We start from the raw sequence: 20,917 nt of genomic DNA, 5'->3' as shown, positions 1-20,917 counted from the left end.
AAAATCAAATCAAATTCAAATTCAATTCCCTTTGTTTTGTAGCAAATTCAATAAAGGATCGGCCGCCAAGATTTCTGACACCTTTTGGCAGCAGCTCAGAGATTATTGCACTGCGAGGTGAAACTCTTGAATTGGAATGCATTGCTGAAGGCCTGTGAGTAACAAATAAATAACACTTGAAGCAATTGATGATCCAAATTGACAGTACAATGCAAACAGAGACATTTTAGTCTCCAAAAAAAGGTCTTGAGTGGAAATCTAACACATAGTATGAATGCAAAGCTGAAAGTGTATTTGATACAGTGAAACATGCCTTTTCTGTTACAGTGAAAGGTAATGGACCAAGTCTGCCCATTTCATTTCTGTCTAATCTACTACTGCGCTGCCAGCCAGTTCTGTAGATGGCACAATTTCTTTGCTTGCTTGTTATTCACATTTGAAGTTGGTTCTGTATTAGGCAATTGCAATATAAATAGTTGCCTGGTGGTACAAAACTTGAGTATTGCTGTTCATCATGCACTCATCAGGACAATTCACAAGAATACCAAATCTAAAGGGAACAACAATTTATTTGGTATAAGAAGAGTGTGATTGGTTGGCAAGTGGATTCTGATTGATAAAGGCATTGCCATGGAAAATGCACCAGGCAGTTGACTAACAGTCAACCGTTAGTTGAATAACAGTCAACTGCCAAACATTGCTAGAAATTTAAACCTGGCAGCTTGACTGGTCAAATATTGCCCTGAGAAATGAGCCTGCGAATGGCTGTCACTTGTTTTGTTTAGCAGACATCAGTCAACCAATCAGCACTTTCTCCACATATAGCATAAAGTGTTGCAACTTTTACCATTGTGTATTCTTGCAAATTGTCCTGATGATTGCAAGACAAAAAGCTTCAACAACAAATGTTTTTTTTCAACAATAATCAAATAATATCAATTATAATTCAGTAATTAGCACAAAAGATAATTCGTATACTGGATGAATTGTTAATTTAGTCCAATATATTCAGACTGTTTAGGACCATGGAATTCTAGTTTGTATGATCAAATTATCTCCAACCACTTGCTGCTTTCTCCACAGCCCCACACCACAAATCTCCTGGACTAAGATAGATGGTGACATGCCTAAACGAAAAGCAACTGAAGAGAACTTCAACAAAACTTTGAAAATAATTAATGTGACAGAACTTGACGACGGAAAGTATGAGTGCAAAGCTGAAAATGTATTTGATACAGTGAAACATGCCTTTTCTGTTAGAGTGGAAGGTAAGGGACCAAGTCTGCCCATTTTATTTCTGTCTTAGCACCTTTAGTTTGATCGCTTTTCAATAGGACAGTACTGTTTGCAAAGCATTTCCTCAGCAAATAGTACACCAATCAAATTGAAGAAGATTTTAACTGTAACCCATTGAAAATATTTAACCTCCCTGGAAACTTGCATGATGTAATGTGCAGTGTCAGCCATGGTTCAGTTTGTAGCACTTTTGCTTCTGAGTCACAGGGTCCTGGGTTCAAATCCCACTGTAGGTTTTGAGCACAAAATATCTTCACTGACACTCCAGTGCAACACTGAGGGAGTGTAGCCCTGTTGAATTGTGCCATCCTTCAGATGAAATGTTAAATTCTCATCATTCGCCTGTTTGGGTTTTTGTCAAAGGCCCCATGGCACTATTTCAAAGAAGAGCTGATAATCATCCCCAGTACCCTGGCCAAAATTTACCCCTCAATCAGCATCACAGAAAATAGCAGATTATCCAGTCATTATCATATTGCTGTTAGTGGAAGTTTACTGTGTGCAAATTGACAAATGCCAAGTGCTCCATTGGCTGTAAAACTCATTGGAAGGTCTGGTAGTTGTGAAAAACTATACACAGGTAAGAAGTTTTTTGCTGTATGTTTGCCTTCTAATAAGAAGTCTCACAACACCAGGTTAGAGTCCAACCAATTTATTAAATAAGTTGGTTGGACTCTAACCTGGTGTTGTGAGACTTCTTACTGTGTTTACCCCAGTCCAACGCCAGCATCTCCACATCATGTTTGCCTTCTAAGCATCTTCTAGTACAAAAACAATCAACACACTCCATTCAATTAATTCTTGTGTAAAAATTAGGCAGATCTTTAGAAAATGAAGCAAGTCTATCAAACAAAACCACACAATTTCTAGATTAGACCACTAAGTTAATTCTGTCTGTACTTTGTTTAAATGCTATGAGAGCTGCCTCTTGAGTTCTCTGCCTGCAGACAGGACCAACCATAATGCCACAATATGCACCATGTGTAGGGTTAGCAAGCAGGTCCTGAATCCACCCAAACCCAGTCAGAATGGGAATCGAACCCCATGCTATTGGTATCAATCTGATTCACACTGGCTGTCCAGCCAATTAGCCCATTGAGAAGTCAGAGTTACTGTGGAAAACATACACATTTACCCACGTGTTGTAGTTGTAATTAATGATGATAAAGGCTCCAATTTCCTTTCTATCACATGGCTGGTCAGGAACCTTTCTCACTCTCATCACCTGCCATTGGTGTAGAAAGGAATTTCAAGTTAACATGGCCAAACAGGTTGAGTATTAGCAAGGCATCTTTCTTGGCCATCAAGTCCTGGAATTGGACTTGAAGTGGAACTTCTGGCTCAGAGGCAGGGACAGTACCCACCACAAGACCTCCTTCTTCCAGAGCTCAGAATATACAAGCTAAATCCAAAATGAGGACAGCTCATTCTGGCCCAATAAGGTAATCTTGCCTGATGAGCCAAGTGTATTAATGATATTTAGAAATAGACATGTTATTTAACAAGATTTATTGTTTAATTATTTTTGATACCTTATGCAACTGCATAAATTTGTGTACATGCGGGTTAAAGATGATCACATAGTCCATGATAATAACAAAGATTGCACAATTAACATGGATGCAAATATCTTATAGGTCAATTGGTGTGAGTAGGTTTTACATAAGAACATAAGAAATAGGAGCAGGAGTAGGCCATCTAGCCCTTCGAGCCTGCCCCGCCATTCAATAAGATCATGGCTGATCTGAAGTGGATCAGTTCCACTTTCCCGCTTTCTCCCCATAACCCTTAATTCCCTTGCCTACCAAAAACCTATCTACCCATGCCTTAAATATATTTAGCGAGGTAGCCTCCACCACATCAACGAGCAGAGAATTCCAGAGATTCCCCACCCTTTGAGTGGAGAAGTTCCTCCTCAACTCCATTCTAAACTGCATCCCCCCCCCCGCTTATCTTGAGGCTGTGTCCTCTGGTCCTGCCGTCCTTTCTGAGCGGGAAGAATCTCTCTACCTCTACCCTATCCATCCCCTTCATTATCTTATACGTCTCTATAAGATCCCCCCTCATCCTTCTAAACTCCAACGAGTACTGACCCAGTCTATTTAGTCTCTCTTCATAGTCCAACCCCCTCATCTCCGGTATCAGCCTAGTGAACCTCCTCTGCACTCCCTCCAAGGCCAAAATATCCTTGCGCAAGTGCGGCGACCAGAACTGCACACAGTACTCCAGCTGTGGCCTCACCAGTACCCTGTACAGTTGCAGCGAGACTTCCCTGCTTTTATATTCAATCCCCCTCGCTATAAAGGCCAGCATCCCATTTGCCTTCCTGATCACCTGCTGCACCTGCAGGCTGGGTTTTTGCGACTCATGCACAAGGACCCCCAGGTCCCTCTGCGCCGTAGCATGCTGCAGCTTTTTGCCCTTTAAATAGTAATCCCTCCTACTATTATTCCTGCCAAAGTGGATAACCTCACACTTGCTAACATTGTACTCCATCTGCCAGGTCCTCGCCCACTCGCTCAGCCTATCTAGATCCCTCTGCAGACTTTCCACACCCTCCGCACAATTTGCTTTTCCACTTATCTTCATGTCATCAGCAAATTTCGACACCCTACACTCAGCCCCCTCCTCCAGATCATCTATATAAATGGTAAATAGTTGAGGCCCCAGCACCAATCCCTGGGGCACTCCACTAGTCACCAACTGCCAATCAGAATAGCACCCATTGATACCAACTCTCTGCCTCCTATTAGGCAACCAATCTTCTATACACGCTAACACCTTACCGCCAACTCCATGCCCCCTAACCTTCTGAAGCAACCTTTTGTGCAGCACCTTATCAAACGCCCTCTGAAAATTGAGAAACACCACATCCACCGGTTCCCCTCTGTCTACCTTTCATACGTAGCTCTAGCGAAAGGCCTCTGCTGTGATGATTTCAGTATATTTAAGAACCCTGGGTGTGAAGTGTTTTTAAGCTTTGATAGAAGAGGAGAAAACTATATCTTAAATATTCTGTTTTGCTGATATGAAGACATGGGATCGAATTATGTCATTTTTAAAAAACATTTCTGAATCACGTGAGGAATTTCAAGTTCAGTTTTAAATTGGAATCATTCACCTGCTCCAAGTGTTTGGCCACACCTGACCTAGATCACAGCATTACCTACAAATATCAATCTGGAAACGCAGCTCAAGTTCTGCCAGTTTCTCTTGTAAATCTCCCGGAAATATTCAGGAAACAGAGATCAGTTAAAATGGAGAACTGAAAGTAATGTGCATTACGAAAGAGGCAGAACTCAAAAATTAATTGGATTATGGTTGATAAATCTCCTGGACCAGATGAGCTGCATCCCAGAGTGTTGAATTTGGCTGTTGACACAGTGGATGCATTGATAGTTATCTTTCAAAAGACTCAGCAATGGTTCCTGAAGACTGGAAAGCAGTAAATGTATACAGTAAATGGCAGAACCCTTAAGAGTATTGTTAGGCAAAGAAATCTAGGTGTACAGATACACAGGTCACTGAAAGTGACAATGCAGGTGGAGAATGTAGTCAAGAAAGCATATGGCATGCTTGCCTTCATCAGCTGGAGCACTGAGTTTAAAAATTGACAAGTCATATTGCAGCTTTATAGAACTTAGTTAGGCCACACTTGGAATATAGTGTTCAATTCTGGTCGCCACACTACCAGAAGGATGTGGAGGTTTTGGAGAGCGTACAGAAAAGATTTACCAGGATGTTGCCTGGTATGGAGGGCATTAACTATGAGGAGAGGTTGGAGAAACTTGGTTTGCTCTCACTGGAGGTTGAGGGGAGACCTGATAGAAGTCTTCAAGGTAATGAGAGACATGGACAGAGTGGATAGTCAGAAGCTTTTTCCTAGGGTGGAAGAGTCAATAACTACAGGGCATAGATTTAAGGTACGAGGGGCAAGGTTTGAAGGAGATGCATGAGACAGATTTTTTACATAGTAGTGAGTGCCTGTAACTCATTGCAGGGCGAGGTAGTGGAAGCAAATACGGTAGTGAGTTTTAAGGGGCACCTTGACATGGACATGAACAGGATGGGAATAGAGGGATATGGTCCCTGGAAGGGGAGGTGGTTTTAGTTAAGTTGGGCAACATGGTTGGTGCAGGCTTGGAGGGCCAAAAGGGCCTGTTTCTGTAATTTTCTTTGTTTTTTGGTCTTTGTTCTATTCCTATTATCTAATTGAGGAGGGAGAGAGTAAATGGAGAACTATTCAGACTTGCTAGTTTGACATCAGCAGGAAGGAAAATGTTAGAATCTATCATAAACAATGTGATAACTGAACACTTGGAAAATAATGATATGGTTTGTCAGAGTCAATATAGATTTATGAAATGAGTTTTTTGAGGATGTTCCTTGTTGCATAGATAAAGCAGAATTGGAGGATGGCATGGTGGTTAGCACTGCTGCCTCACAGTGCCAAGGACCTGGGTTCAATTCTGGTCTTGGGTGACTGTCAGTTTGTACTTACTTTCTCCTTTGCATGGGTTTCTTCTGGCTGCTCCAGTTTCATCCACGGACCAAAGATGTGCAGCTTAGGTGGATTGGCCAGGCTAAATTGTCTCTTAGTGTCCAAAGACGTGTAGGTTACGGGGATTGGCTGTGGTACGTGTGCGGGGTTATGGGGATAGGGCAGAGAAGATGTTGTTTTGGAGAGTCAGTGCAGACTCTATGGGCCAAAAGGCCTCTTTCTGTACTGTAGGGTTTCTATGGATTCTATGGATTTTATCAGTAAATGTGATGTATTTGGATTTTCAGAAGGCTTTTGATAAGGTTCTACACAGATTAGTAAACAAACTTAAAGTACATGGGATTGGGGTAACGTACTGATATGGATTAAAATTGATTGACAGACAGAAAACAGAGTAAGAATAAACAAGTAATTCTCAGGATAGTAGGCTGTTACTAGGGTGCATCGCAAGGATTTGTAATCGGGCCACAACTGTCATAACCTATGTAAATGACTTGAATGTGGGGGTGAATCGTGACATTTCCAAATGATGATACAAAACTAGGTGGGAGAGTAAGTTGTGAGGAGGATGCAAAGAGAGTCTTGGGGGATTTAGGCAAGCTAAATGATGTATGATGCAAATATACTGGGAATAAATGTGAAATTATCCACTTATATAGCTTAGAGAAGAGCAGAGTATTCATCAAATGGTGAGAATTTGGGAAGTGTTGATGTTCAAAAGACCTGGGCGTCCTTGTTCAAAAATCACAAAGTTAGCATGCAGTTACAGCAAACAATTTTGAAGTCAGTGGTATGTTGGTCTTCATCACAAGGGGATTTGAGTACAGAACGTCATGCTTCAGCTGTATAAAGTCTTAAGTGAGACCACGCCTGGAGTATTGTGTACCACTTTGGCCTTGCTTTTTAAGGAAGGATATACTTGCCTTGGAGGGAGTGTAACCAGGATCCCTGATATGTGAGGATTATCTTATTAGGAGAGATTGAGGTAACTGTGCCTGTATTCTCTGGAGTTTCAAAGAATTATCTCATTGAAACTTGCACAATCCTTGCAGGGAATGACAGGGTAGGTGTCATTCCCTTCGGCTGGTGAGTCTGGGATGACAGGATACAGGCTGGAATTTTAACAGCCTGCCCGCCACAGGAATTGGAGCAGGTAAGAGGCGGAGCATGGGAATGTCTGTTGACCTTGGGCAGGATTTTTCAGTTTCAGGATGAGTAAGGCCATAAAACGCTGCCCATAATCTCAGAATAAGGGGTAAACTGAGATGAGGGGGAATTTCTTCACTCAGAAAATGTTTAATCTTTGGGATTCTCTACCCCAGGGGATTGTGGAAGCTCAATCATTAAGTATGCACAAGACAGAAGTTGAAGGTTTCTGGATACTAATGACATCAAACGATAGTGGGAAAAATGGTGCAACAGGTAGAAGGTCAACCATGATCTGTTTTCAGGGTATAGAAGGCACAAAAGGCCAACTAGCGTATTCCTGCTCCCATTTCCTGTGTTCCAATCTATGACAGTAGTGGGGAGCAATAAATATGCCAGTTAGCTCAAAAGAGTTCTCAGTCATTGAATGAATATGATTTGATTCTTTCCATTATCAGGTCGACAGAGGTAGGAGTAAAATGGGAAAGGAAATGAATCTGACTAAAGCAGTTATTTCCCCCAAAAATTGCTGATTGACCCTTGAAATACTGACTGTCAGTGTGAAATGCGAGGTTGGGGTTAGGGAGGAGGAAACCCACACAGACACAGGGAAAACATGCAGACTCCGCACAGTCAGTGACCCAAGTTGGGAATCGAACCTGGTGCTGTGAGGTAGCAGTGCTGCCCCAGAAGAATATCATCAAATCCATTCCAAAGACCATAGGCCTGTCGTATTGGAGACTAAAGATCATAATTCAGAGATTGAGATAACTAACCTTTAAAACTGCATGGGATTTATTTATATCCATTCTTTGTAAGCTGAGGGCATGACTTACTGTGATTTTAAACTGAGCAAAGCTTGCTGCTGAATTATTTACTTTTAATACATACTCCAGGGTAAGGAAGGACACACCTCTTTCCATACAAAACAGATATTGAGAAAGTAAATACATTCTAAGTGAATGACATTCAGTGAATGACTTTGGTTTTCAAAATCCTTGACTTCCCTGATTTTAAGTTAAAGTGCACCATCTAGTGGAAGTCTTTGAGAATGGTTTCGTAACTATTTCAAGTCAGTAAAATTAAGTTTATTGATTACTGTCACAAGTATGCTTACTAAATGTTGATTTAGTCAATTCAAATGTAAATCCATATGAGCTTCCCAGGCATAACTACTTGTAGGCTGTAAAATCTAAATCTGTCATAGAATAACATGATATTAATTGATGGTTTACCAGAAAAAACAGTATAGTGAAAGCTCCTTCATCACATAGCTGGTTTAATTAGCTGTGGTTTGTACAGTGCTATCTGTCCCAGTCATTGCAATCCCTTACAGTAAGGCTAGGTGATGTCTCACTGTTAGAGGTTCTCCTTCTTTGGCTGGTGCCATTGTCTTCTGTCTAGTAATGATCATTCTACTGCCACACTAGTGGAGGATTGGTCTTGGAGACAAAATATATGTCCTTTCAGCCACCATCTCTCTATCACAATGTCCCATAAGTGCCTCTGATCAGTGCTCTGTGGCACTTCTCCATTGGTGATGCTGTGTCTATGCATGTAATGTCCAGGGTTTTACACACGCAGCTCTGGTGAAAGGCATCTAACTTATGTGATCACACATTTGCTGTTCTCTTCCATGTCTTGCTAGCATAGATTGCAGTTCGTACCACTGTGGACATATAGAATCCCAGGCTCACAACTGGGTTGATGGTATTGTTGGATAACTAGATTGTTTTGAAAGACCAATGCTGCTTTGTTCATTTTTGTGTGGTCACCGATTTCTACATTCCCTTCATGGAGATGTTGCTTCCTAGGCAGGCAAAGTGGTCAATGTGCTCAATTGCTCAGTGTTGATGAGTGGGCCTTGTTGCCGTCCAGAGTCTTGTGGAAAGGTCCATGAGTTCTGGCGTGATGGTTCTTGTCATGTTTCAATAGCTGTGCTGGTGTTGCACCAATCTCAGCTGCTTTGTTGTTCATTGGGCTTTAGATGGCTCTTGTGGTAATCAGTTTGGAACATGGAGCTGTAGTTGGGATGGTTGAGGATCTCCTGAAAATGTTCCACCCAACTTGCCTCCTGCTCCTTATCAGTCAGTGGCATCCTGTTGTCCTTGCCCTTGATTAGGTTTGATAAGTTTACTTATTAGTGTCACAAGTAGGCTATGAAGAGGGGGGATTTCTTCACTTAGAGAGTGTTTAATCTTTGGAATTCTCTACCCCAGGGGACTGTGAATGTTTATGATTATGAAGTTACTGTGAAAATCTCCTGGTCGCCACACTCCGGTGCCTATTCGGGTACACTGAGACACTATTTAGCATGACCAATGCATCTAACCAGCACGTCTTTTGGACGGTGAGAGGAAACTGGAGCACTGGAGGAAGTCATGATGTGGAAGTGCCGGCGTTGGACTGGGGTAAACACAGTAAGAAGTCTGACAACCAGGAGGAAGCCCAGGCAGACATAGGGTTGGGGGGGAGGAGGAATGTGCAGGCTTTACAGACAGCGACCCAAGCCAGGAATCAAACCAAATCCCTGGCGCTGTGAGGCAGCAGTGCTAACTACTGTGCCAATTGATTGGTGCAGTGGTGTTATGGTGTTGCTTCCCACACCAATTAATTCACATATGATCCTGTGCAGCATCTTGGAGTCATTCTGATTTGGTGCTTCTTGTGCCTCTCTGTTTTTAACTTGATCCTGTTAGCGTGAGTGGGTGAAACAACCACTACGGACTCAGGGTGAAGTTCAATAACGGCACAGCTTTATTTTCTTTACGTCGACAGAGAAGCACAGTCAGGACATACAATCGGACTGTCCCGAAAGTGCTCTAAAGACTCCCCCACAACGGGCTACAGTTATACCTGAACTTTGGGTTTCAAATGCTAATCCTTTATTTACAGTATTTGACTTCAGCCATCCTGTTTCAATGTTTTCGAGTGTTGGAGCAATTGTTTTAAGTGTGTGTTAATCGTTTTTGTCTGGTTGGTTATCAGTGGTCTAGAATCTCTGGGGTTTGAACCATAGGTGTGTTATTGACCTCAAGAGTTTTGAGGGGCCAGCCACGCTTCCTTAACTGTGTTAGTATTAGGTGTCTCCATGGGTTGTTTGACTGGTTTAGAAGTGCTGATTTTGATGGGGTGGGGATGTGTTCTTTAATTTAGTTCCTGTAGGTGCCATCCTGTCCAATTTCCCTTATGTGCTAGCCCTCATTTGCATTCTAAAAGCATGCTCTTGCCTACTGATCAGTGTCTGTTACTTTGTGATTCGAGTGGAGGGCTCTGAGGTTAGCTCGAGTTTGCTTCCATTTTGTGTGCCCAATTTCATAAAATTTGTTGTCCGATAACAATCCATTCTTGTTGGCTTTACTGCAGCTATTCTTCATAGGTCCCTCCAGTCCTTAGGAATTCTTGTGGGCTTGTCTTTGTTGAATGTCCTTTTCCTGGTTTCCATTGCTCTTTGCCAACTTTCTTTCATCAATCAACTTACACACTGAGTCAGTGATCTCATCTTCTTTGTTAGTACCTCTTCTCTGTCTAATGTTGAGTTCTTCATTCTCAATAAACCCTCTTTTTGAAGATTTCCCACTGCTACTCAATATTACTTGATCTCAGTAATACTTAATTCTGTTGGAGAGAGCCAGCCAGAAACTGTCCGATATGTCCTTGTCCATCAGTTTCTCCATTGCAAGTGTCTGTTGTGACATTGTGGTTGTTGCCTTCTTCAGCTTCAAGTGGATCTTGCCCAACACAGGACGGCGGTGATCCTACATCAGCATCTCGACTAGTGACATCTGGTACTCCTTCTGCAGCTGGTGCGGAAATATAGCCAATCTTGTTCATGGTTTCATCATCTGGCATCTCTTTGTCTTTTCATGGATGTCCTTGTATTTGAAGAAGGTATTCCCGATGCTGAGCCCATTGCTGTTGAGAAAGCCAGCAGACATTGGCCTTTCTGTTGACCATACTTGTTAACCTTTGGGGCCCAGTCATACTGGAAAGTCATTGCTAGTTTTCTTTGAGTTTAGCACGGAGGTCACCAATTGATAGCTTGTTACAACTAGGTGCCTCATCAAGCGTGAACTTCAGTTGGTGGTAGAAATAATTTTTTTGTTGTCTGTTTGTGCATAAACTTGCAATGACTTTGGGGTGCCTTGTGTGGAATCTGGTGATGATGTAAAATTTAATGGTTTCCATCCAACGAGCACTTGTGCTGACCATCTACTGAGTATGAGGCCAACTCCATGCCTGCAGTGTTCTTCGTTCTGAGAGTACAGGATCATTGCACCCTCATCACTGCTTGGCCTGTCCACTGTATCTTAGTGATGCTGAACATGACAAGTCGATTGGTACCCAAAGAGAAAATGCTGGAAAATCTCAGCAGGTCTGGCAGCATCTGTAAGAGAAGAACTAACATTTCGAGTCCAGATGACCCTTTGTGAAGAGTCATCTGAAATCAGGTGCTCGGAAACGCTAGTGGGTTGGGACACCCAGTGCAAATCCTGTGCATCGGGCACTGCTGGAATCTTCCAGCCCACTGTGCTAAAAAAATTAGCATCGCCAGCTGGGAGAATCAACCCCGATATCATTTGGGGTCAATGTCAATTTTTCATTTGAAATAGCTTTGCTTCAAAAGTTACTCATTTATTTTGTATGAGTTATTTTAAAACCTTTTTTTTCCTTTAAATACCTTTTGTTGTCTTTTATTCTAGATATTACTGTTTGTCAATAAATTAGCATTGATGTAAAAGAAACACCATCTCCAGGATATTCATTTCCTATGCTGAACTCGGATGGAAATTGAGCTTCACTTCACAGATATTTTAAGTCAGAATTAATGGTTTACGTCGGATAGAACAACTCATTCCTGGCACTGATCTTTGTATATACAGAGTAGAATTGGATTCAAAGTTATGAACATTTTCAGCATTTTGACAGGTTTACAAGAGTTCCTAATTTCTGAGGCCAACCCTAATGCTGTCAACAAGACTTTGACAAGTAGCTTCCAGTCAGCAACGGTCTCATTGCCTCTAAACTTTATAAGAGATGGATTTCTGCTTTTGAAAATGTACGATTTTGCATTTTATTAGTCTCAGGGTGACGCTTTCAAACTGACGCATCTTCCCATCTGGAGTATAGTCGTGTCAGATTTAGGACTGAACAGTTTGCTGTCAGGAAATTAATTTAGGCTTGGTGCCTGGCTTCAGCAACAAAGGAATTGGAGCCAATTCCAGTGATTATAATGACCTCAGCACTAGCTCATGTGGTTATGTTGCAGATGTCCTATTCTGGTCATTGTAAAACGTCAACTTCTTTTTCTTGTGGATTATATTAAGACCTCCAGAGCTTTTAAATCTGAGTCATTGGTGAATTCTGACAAATTAATGAATGCTGGAAGAATAGCAGTAATCTACATAGAAAATAGAAGCAGGAGTGGGTGGTACATTGGTTAGTGCTGCTGCCTCACAGCGCCAAGGACCTGCATTCAATTCTGGCCTAGGGTGACTGTCTGTGTAGAGTTTGCACGTTCTCGCCATGTCTGCATGGGTTTCCTCCAGGTGCTCCGATTTTCTCTGACTGCCCAAAGATGTGCGGGTTAGGTTGATCGGACATGCTAAATTGCCCCTTAGTGTCAAGAGGGAATAGCAGAGTAAATATATGGGGTTACTGGGTTAGGCCTGGGTGGGATTGTGGTTGGGAAAGGCTCAGTGGGCCGAATGGTCTCCTTCTGCGCTGTAGGGATTCTAAGATTCTATTCTGTTCTGTGAGTAGACCATTTGGTCCTTTGAGCCTGCTCCTCCATTCAATTTGATCATAGCTAATTATCACATTCTATATCCTGATCACACCTTCCCCCCATATCCCTTGATCACTTTTAGCCCCAAGAGTTATATCTAATTTCTTCTTGAAATCACACAATGTTTTAGTCTCAACTACTTTCTGTGGTGGTGAATTCCACACATTCACCACTGTCTGGGTGAAGAAATTTCTTCTCACCTCAGTCCTAAAAGTCCCTTATCTCCAAACTATGACCACTCATTCAGGACTCTCCCAACTGTGGCTGAAGTTACAAATATTCAACCCTATCCACTTGTCTTTAGCATGGCGGAAGAATATCCAGAGCATACATGCCAGGTGCAGTCTGTGTGAAATGCAGTGGAGGGAAATTAAATCAGTGGTTAGAATAGAGTGCCTGGACAAAACTGGACAGGGTTAGGTATCAAACCAAAGAAATTTAACCTAAAAAGAAGAAATGCATTGAAACAATTTGAATCTGCAGTCTTATGTTGTAGGGAATTCTGAGTTCTTGACGGTTCTCTTGCTCTTTCCAAGTGATGCAAGTTACATTGTTATAAATGGAGAATAAGAATAACTATAATCCTTCAACACTTCTTTTCTTTTGCAACTTTGTTTTTAACAGCTGCCCCTTACTGGATCAAAAAACCCAGAAGTAAAGTATATTTCTTGGAGGAGAATGCTGAATTAGAGTGTGAAGTAGGTGGTCAGCCACAGCCACAGGTTCAATGGAAGGTGAATGGGAAACCTTTGAATGGTAAGAAAAATTTGCAGACAAAAGGAAAGAATTGTATAGGTAAATAAAAAACATGGTCTAATATCAAGATTAATGTCAAAAGTAATCTATCATTATGTTTGGAAAGCAGTTAAAGGGGGGATTTAATTGGCTTTGTGCATAAATAATTTTGGAAAAATGGTTGGGTTGGAGTGCCTCAGATCAGCGATACACACTGACTGGAATCAATATCTGCCTACTCTGTATACGTCTGGCACCTTTACCAGGATGCGGAATCAGCAAGTATCGCACCAGTAGTGCTGCACATGATGCAGACATTGTTTGCGATTTGAAATGACACCCAAAACAATAAAACTACATGTGCCATGCAACTAAGATGTGCAATGCTTCTTTGTTACATCTGGCTGGATCCAATCTCTAATTATGCAAGACAAACATAAATGTCCATTTGCTTGAAAATAAATGCTTTCATGGTTGGAAAATTATAAGACAATCTCTGTATTCAAAGCTTCTGCCCACCCCTTCCCATTTTCTTCCTCTCCCCATCCCCTCCTACCTCTCCTTTCCTTCCCTCCTCTCCCCCTTGCCTCAAAACTCCCACCCCCATTGCCTTCTCCTTCCCTGTGTCCATCCTTCCCTCTCATTCCCCCATTCATCCCCCTCCATCCCTGTCATACTCGACCTTGACAACAATGAGTCTGACTTTCCTTCAGATTGCTTGGCTTTATTTCATAAGATCATAGAACGATACAGTGCAGAAGAGTATAGCCCATTGAGTCTGCATCGACACACAATAAACAACTGATCTCGTACCTAATTCCACTTATCAGCCAATAGCCTTGACAATCATGATGTGCCAAGTACTCAACTAGATACTTTTTAAAGGGTGTGAGGCAACCCACCTCCACTAACCCCACAGGTAGCAGATACCAAATGTCACTCCCCTCTGGGTAAAAAAGTTCTTCCTCGTATACCCCCTAAACCTCCTGCCCCTCACCTTGAGCCTACGTTCCCTCATGACTGACCGTTCAACTAAGGGGAACAGCTGCTTCTTATCCACTCTGTCCATGCCCTCATAATCTTGCACACCTCAATCAGGTCACCCCTCAGTCTTCTCTGTTCCAACAAAAACAAGCCAAGTCTATACAATCTCTCTTCTTAACTTAAATGTTCCATCCCAGGCAGCATCCTGGTGAATCTTCTCTGTACTCCCTCCAGTGCAATCAAATCCTTCCTATAATGTGGCGACCAGACTGCAAACAGTACTTTAACTGTGGCCTCTCAATGTTCCACCGTGGCTTCCCTTCTTCGTAATCTATGCCTTGATTAATAAAGATAAGTGTCCCATATATCTTTTTTACCACCCAACTAAAATGCCCTTCAGACATCTTTCAGATATCTTTGGGCAGACACTTCAAGGACACTTTATTCCACAGAAGTTCCTAGTATTATGCCATTCCTTTACTTCCTATCCAATTCTACACATTCAAACTTGCCATCACATCATTATCTATGACGTTTATATAAATGATGAATAATAGGGGATCCAGCACAGTTCTCTGTGGTATGTCGCTGAATACTGGCTTACAGTCACTAAAGCAGCCTTCAGTCATCATCGCTCTGACAAAGAGTCATCCAGACTCAAAAAGGTGCCTCTATTGTCTCTCCAATTGCTGTCAGACTTGCTGACATTTTCCAGCATTGTCTGTTTTTGCTTCTGTCATTACTGTCTCTTATTTTAAGCCCACTTTATCGAAGTACCCTCTTATCCCGTGTGCATTGCCTCTCCCCAGTGTTGGACCTTGTCTAAGGCTTTGCTGAAACCCGAATAAACTACATCAACTGCACTATCCTAATCTACTCACCTCCTCAGAAAATTCAATTAAATTTGTTCGGCATGACCTCCGTGTGATGAAGCCATGTTGACTATCCCTGATCAAGCCTTGCCTCTCCAAGTGGAGAGAACCTCTCCAGGTTCTCCTTCAGAATGTTCTCTTACAGTTTCCCTACCACTGAAATGAGACTCACTGGTCTGTAGTTTCCTGGCTTATTTCCACAACTCTTTCACATGCTATTAAGTGCATATATTGTATTGACTTGTACTTTTCTCTGCTTAATAGCCTCAAGAAGAGCAGTGGATTTCCTTGAGATTGTTATCGCCCTTTAACCTGTTGTTAATGTGGCCAGTCACTGTGATTCAGATGGATCATTTTCCTTTGGCACCAGATATGGGAGAGGCTAGATAAGGCTGTACAGATGATTCTGTAGAATTGCACAAGGAATTTTTCAAAGCAGTTTTCAAAACAAATGCCAGTGAAAATCAGGCTAACCTGAGGTTACTATTATTTCTGCAGGATTGTTTCATTGAATGTGGCAGGGCCCTAGTGATTGATTTGTATGATTTCTGCAGAGGGAAGAAACTGTATGTTCAGACATGCAGTGGGAGGGTGTTGGAGGGAAGGTGGGAATGTAAATTCATTTGAAAGCTAGAACCTGGACCTGACTTACTACGTGGAGATATTGTTCTGGGTTATTTTCTTTTGTGATGAATCAGTCTTGTAATTCTGATTTATATCACAAAGCAAGGAAAAGTACTTGAAAGCTTGAACAAAGTGTGTTCAATAAGTGAGGGCTGCTGTGGTGGATGGGATTCTGGACGAGGTGTTATGGATTGAAACTAATAAACAAAGATGAACTGCATGTATGTTTCAAACATACCACCTTCTTGACACCTTCCTGAGAAATAATTGAAGTCACCGAATGAACTATATTTCCTCACCACTCTTTGTCAGCAGAAATCAATAGCAGTATAAAATGAAAATTTCATTGTAACAAAATTGGTGACTGTTAATAAGGAAGACATTTTATGTATTACAGAGACAAAGCCTACTATTAATCGCAAGGTTTCTCAAGGCGTTATCACTCTTAAAAATCTGCAGCTGAATGACAGCGCCGTCTATCAGTGTGAAGCTTCTAATAAGCATGGATCCATTCTTGCCAACGCAATTGTCAATGTCCTGAGTAAGTATCAATGTTAAATGATTGATTTGTTTATTGTGCTTGTTATGGCACAGGCCCAAATGGGATCAGAACCTTTAATCCCAACTCTGATCAGACGAAAAAATTACTCACCTCTCTCCCTCCCTCCGATTTTTCCGGATAATCTTCCGATGGATTATGAGTCCAAATTGACCCAGTGCAGGAAACCTCAGAGACATCAGTGAATTGAATCCATGCAGAAGTCCCACCACTGCTTCCCCCCCCGCCCCCGCCATTTTTACAGCACTAAATGTAGCATTCCCAACGCTTTGCACCTTGTTTAAGAGGTAAAAATGCATTGTTAAAATTTTATGAATTAATCAGATGTATGACCTTGAAAACTAAATTGAACGGTACATGTGAAACTATGTAATACCTATAATCTTCAAAGTTGCTAATAGGTTAAATTATTTCAGTTTACTGAAAAAGTTACCTCATTTAAATGTGCCTTGTGTTTTATGGAAGCTGAAAATTGTGATCAGTCACTTCAATGTCTCAATCGCGTCATATTTCAGTGATTTTTCATACATTTTAATGAATGAATAATCTTCAGAATAGAATTGGAACAACTAAACACAGCCATTAAATAATTTGGGACCCATTTTGAAAATGTACATTGGGTTTGAGCCATCAAAATAAAATGGGGTTGGAAACAGAAGACAGATTTGGGCAGTGGTTTGCTAACTTTAACATCCTTTAGAGTCAGTATTGCAGTGAATGGGAACAGTTTAGAGTTTTCATTCTTCCAGTCACAATTCTCCCATTTGAATTGTTCTGACTGCAAAAATAAAACTTTATTTGGTAGCAAGAAACTGTTGATAGCTCAACTTCTATCTCACTTCTATTAAATGGTTGATGCATGAACCCGCAGTGTGGTTTTCTGTTAGACTGAATTGTTGTTTCAATGGCACTTCACAACAGTCACTGTAAACTCATTTCTACTCTTCTGTTCAGAGAGAGTGAAACAGCTTTGAGAAAAATAGATAGATAGGGATCTGTCTTTCCATGAATGCAGTGTATGATTAGACTCAACTGATTCAAATTTCTTGTGATTCTATGAAGTTTGTGTTTAGCAAATCAGTTGATTTATGTGTGCATTGCTGTTGACATCTGAATAGTCCCATCCCATTGCTTTGCCAAACATTGCTCTTACTCTGCAGACAGGCGTGCCACCATGTTAAAAAACCATGAAGTCATTGGTTGATTAACCACCCCCCCCCCACCCCGCCAAACTATATCCCCTCATTGTCAACTTTTAACCATACATTTTCAATGTCACAGTGTCTGAACTGTAGTCCTGCAGACAGTACTAATTCAGCCTGGCAGAGTGTCAAGCAGTATTGGCATGATAATACATTGTCAGCAGAGTTATTAATGTAAAGCCAAACCTCAAACGTTTGAAGTCCCCGACACCCACTGAATAAACAGAATCATACATCATGTCTAAGTTTTACTGATATTCATCAACAGATCTCGCACCAATGATGCTGACCCCTGATGATCAGAAGTACATTGCAGTTGAAGGAAAAATAGCTCACCTGCATTGTAAAGTATTTGGCTCTCCTTCACCCACTGTATTTTGGTAAGAATGTGCTTATTTGCAAACAAGATACATATTGCACTAATCCACTGTTAATTCTGCTTGGAAATCTATTATGGATTATAACGTCAAATATTTATGCAGCTTCATTATACAGTTTATATGTTCTAAGTTAAAAGATCATTTCGCATTTTATTTTTTACTAGGTTAAAGGAAGACATGGAAACTGCACTTGAAGGCCAGAATTACTTTGTGCATAAAAATGGCACTTTAGAAATAAAGGATGTCCAGAGGGAAGATGGAGGATTCTATACTTGTTGGGCAACTAATATATTAGGCAATGGCACCACGACCAGTATGTTAGAAGTTAGGGGTAAGTTGATCCCGTCTTCTCACTGTGATTTTTTTTCCAATGCTATGATATGAGCGAAATCTTTCCTGAAATGATATTAAACAACAATGAAACTATTTTAAACAATAATAGAATTATTTGCACTGATCTTGGTTCCAGTTATATTAATTAAGACTTTGTTTATGATGCTTTCCCAATTCAATTGATAACAATGAATTAATTATAAACTGCTTATGTAATGTTTTAATTAACCCATGTGCAGAATTATATATGGCAACAGGCATTGATAACACAAATGAAAAAATAATTATAACATCTGTTCTAGTATGTTGTACACTTGTACACGTGTGGAATGCCCTTATATTTTCTTCTAAGTACAATTCATTTTGTCATAAATTCAGTACTGGTAATATTTTCTGAATGGAGAAACAATATACATGATATCGCTCTTAGTCAAGCGTTGCTATGAATCTATACTAAGTATTTAATTCTTCTATATAAAATGGTTAACTGTGTTATGATCACTATTGCCTACATGATTTCCAATTCTTACTTCTCCAATCTGTGCTGGTTCATTCACCAGAACACAATCCAACAATTAATTTTTTTGTTGGCTTTTTATATAGTGAACAAAAAAGAGTTCCATGCACACCATAAAAACTTTATCCTCTTTTCTCCTTCACTACTTGCTTTTGTCAGTTTATTTGGAGGATAGTTTAAATTTCCCATGATTATTGTTCTGTGCCTGCTACAAATTTGCCTGCATATTTCTTTCTTTAATTTGCTTCTATAACTGTGTGACCTTGCCAGAGTGATGGATCCTTTGTTATCATTTAATCTACAAGGATTGTGTATTGACCTTACTGCTGCTTTTATCCTTTCTTTCTAATACTATTATGTTATCTTTAACTAATAATGCCTTTGACATTGAATGGTAATGCCGTCGCTGAATCCTTACTATTAACATTCTGGGGGTTACCTTTGACCAAAAATTGAACGAGACTAGCCATATAAATACTGTACAAGAGCAGGTCAGAGGCTAGGAACCCTGCAATAACTCACCACCTGACTTCCCAAAGTCTGTCCACCATCTGCAAGGCACAAGTCAAGAATGTGACAGAATACTTTTGCTTGAGTGCAGCTTCAACAACACTCGAGAAGAGTGACACCGTCCACTTGGAAGTTCATCTCCAAGCCACTCACCATCCTCACTTGGAAGTGTGTTGCCATTCCTTCACAGTCACTGGTCAAAATCCTAGAATTTCCTTCTTAACAGCACTATGGGTGTGACTGCACCTCATGGACTGCAGTGGTTCAAGAAGGCAGCTCAACACCAGCTCTGAAGTGCAACTAAGGAGGGGCAACAAATCTTGTTCTAGCCAGCAATGCCTACATCCCATAAATGAAGTTTAAAGAAAACTAACTGTCCCCTCCTTCCTTTCTGTTCCTTAGTAAATGTGTTATATCAGACACGATTCAGTTGCCAATCCTGTTCAGTACCTAAAATGGACAGTTCTGTTCGTTTGGAGAAACTCCCAACAAAACCTTCGACTTCTCCTGTTCTATTCATTTCCACAGCATGGTGGCACAGTAGCTAGCACTGACTTTATAAACCCTTGCAAAACCTGGGTCCATGGGAATTGAGGCGAAAGCTATTGGTAATTGGAGTCATTCTGAGCACAAAGGAGGATGGTTGTGTTTGTTGGAAATCAACCATCTCAGTCCCAGATCATTGCTTCAAGTCTACAACTAGGGGACATGGTCTAAAAGTTAGGGTCAGACCATTCATGAGAGTTGTTAGGAAGCACTTCTTCACACAAAGCGCGCAAGTGATCTGGAACTCTCTTTATATCCCATTATCCTCAGTTGAAGTCACACTCTTTCTGCCCCACTCATTTCAATGAATTCTTGCTCTTTATACCCCACTGTTCTCACTGGAGTCTCGCTCTGTCTGCCCTACTCTCTTCACTGAAGTCTCACTGTTTATACCCTGCTATCCTCTCTGAGGTCTCGCTCTCTATACCCCACTGTCCTCACTGAAGTCTTGCTCTTTATACCCTACTGTCCTCGCTCAAGTTTCATTCTTTAAAGCCCATTTTTCTTATTGAAGTCTCACTCTTTATACCCCACTGAAGACTCACTCTTTATACCCCAATTTCTTTACTGATGTCACATTCTCTATACCTCACTGTCTTCACTGAAGTCTCACTCCTTATACCCACTGTCTTCACTGAAGTCTCACTTCTAATATTCTACTACCCTCACTGAAGTCTCGCTTTTTAAACCCTGCTGTCCTCACTGAAGACTCACTCCTTATACCCCACTGTCCTCACTGAAGACTCACTCCTTACACCCCACTGTCCTCACTGAACTCTCACTCTTTTGACCTCTCTGTCCTTACTGAAGTTTCACTCTTTATACCCCACTGTCCTCACCGAAGTCTCGCTCTTTAAACCCCGCTGTCCTCACTGAAGGCTCACTCTTTATACCCCACTGTCCTCACTGAAGTCTCGCTCTTTA

At 41.2% G+C, this 20,917-nt stretch overlaps 1 protein-coding gene across 8 annotated transcripts in view; it reads left to right on the top strand.

Annotated features, from left to right (window-relative positions):
- Positions 1 to 20,917, top strand: part of chl1b (cell adhesion molecule L1-like b) — a 742,190-nt gene that overhangs the window by 389,458 nt on the left and 331,815 nt on the right. For all 8 annotated transcript variants that reach the window (XM_080183774.1, XM_080183743.1, XM_080183751.1 and 5 more), the window contains 6 exons: positions 43 to 154; positions 1,084 to 1,268; positions 13,356 to 13,487; positions 16,344 to 16,487; positions 17,976 to 18,087; positions 18,252 to 18,418. In XM_080183774.1, the coding sequence (XP_080039900.1) occupies positions 43 to 154; positions 1,084 to 1,268; positions 13,356 to 13,487; positions 16,344 to 16,487; positions 17,976 to 18,087; positions 18,252 to 18,418 (852 nt within the window). The remainder of the gene's footprint in view (positions 1 to 42; positions 155 to 1,083; positions 1,269 to 13,355; positions 13,488 to 16,343; positions 16,488 to 17,975; positions 18,088 to 18,251; positions 18,419 to 20,917) is intronic.

Source organism: Carcharhinus amblyrhynchos, chromosome 3, assembly GCF_965287045.1.
Source record: "Carcharhinus amblyrhynchos chromosome 3, sCarAmb.v2.hapA, whole genome shotgun sequence".
NCBI lineage: Eukaryota > Metazoa > Chordata > Chondrichthyes > Carcharhiniformes > Carcharhinidae > Carcharhinus > Carcharhinus amblyrhynchos.
This window is presented reverse-complemented; position numbering and strand designations above follow the sequence as displayed.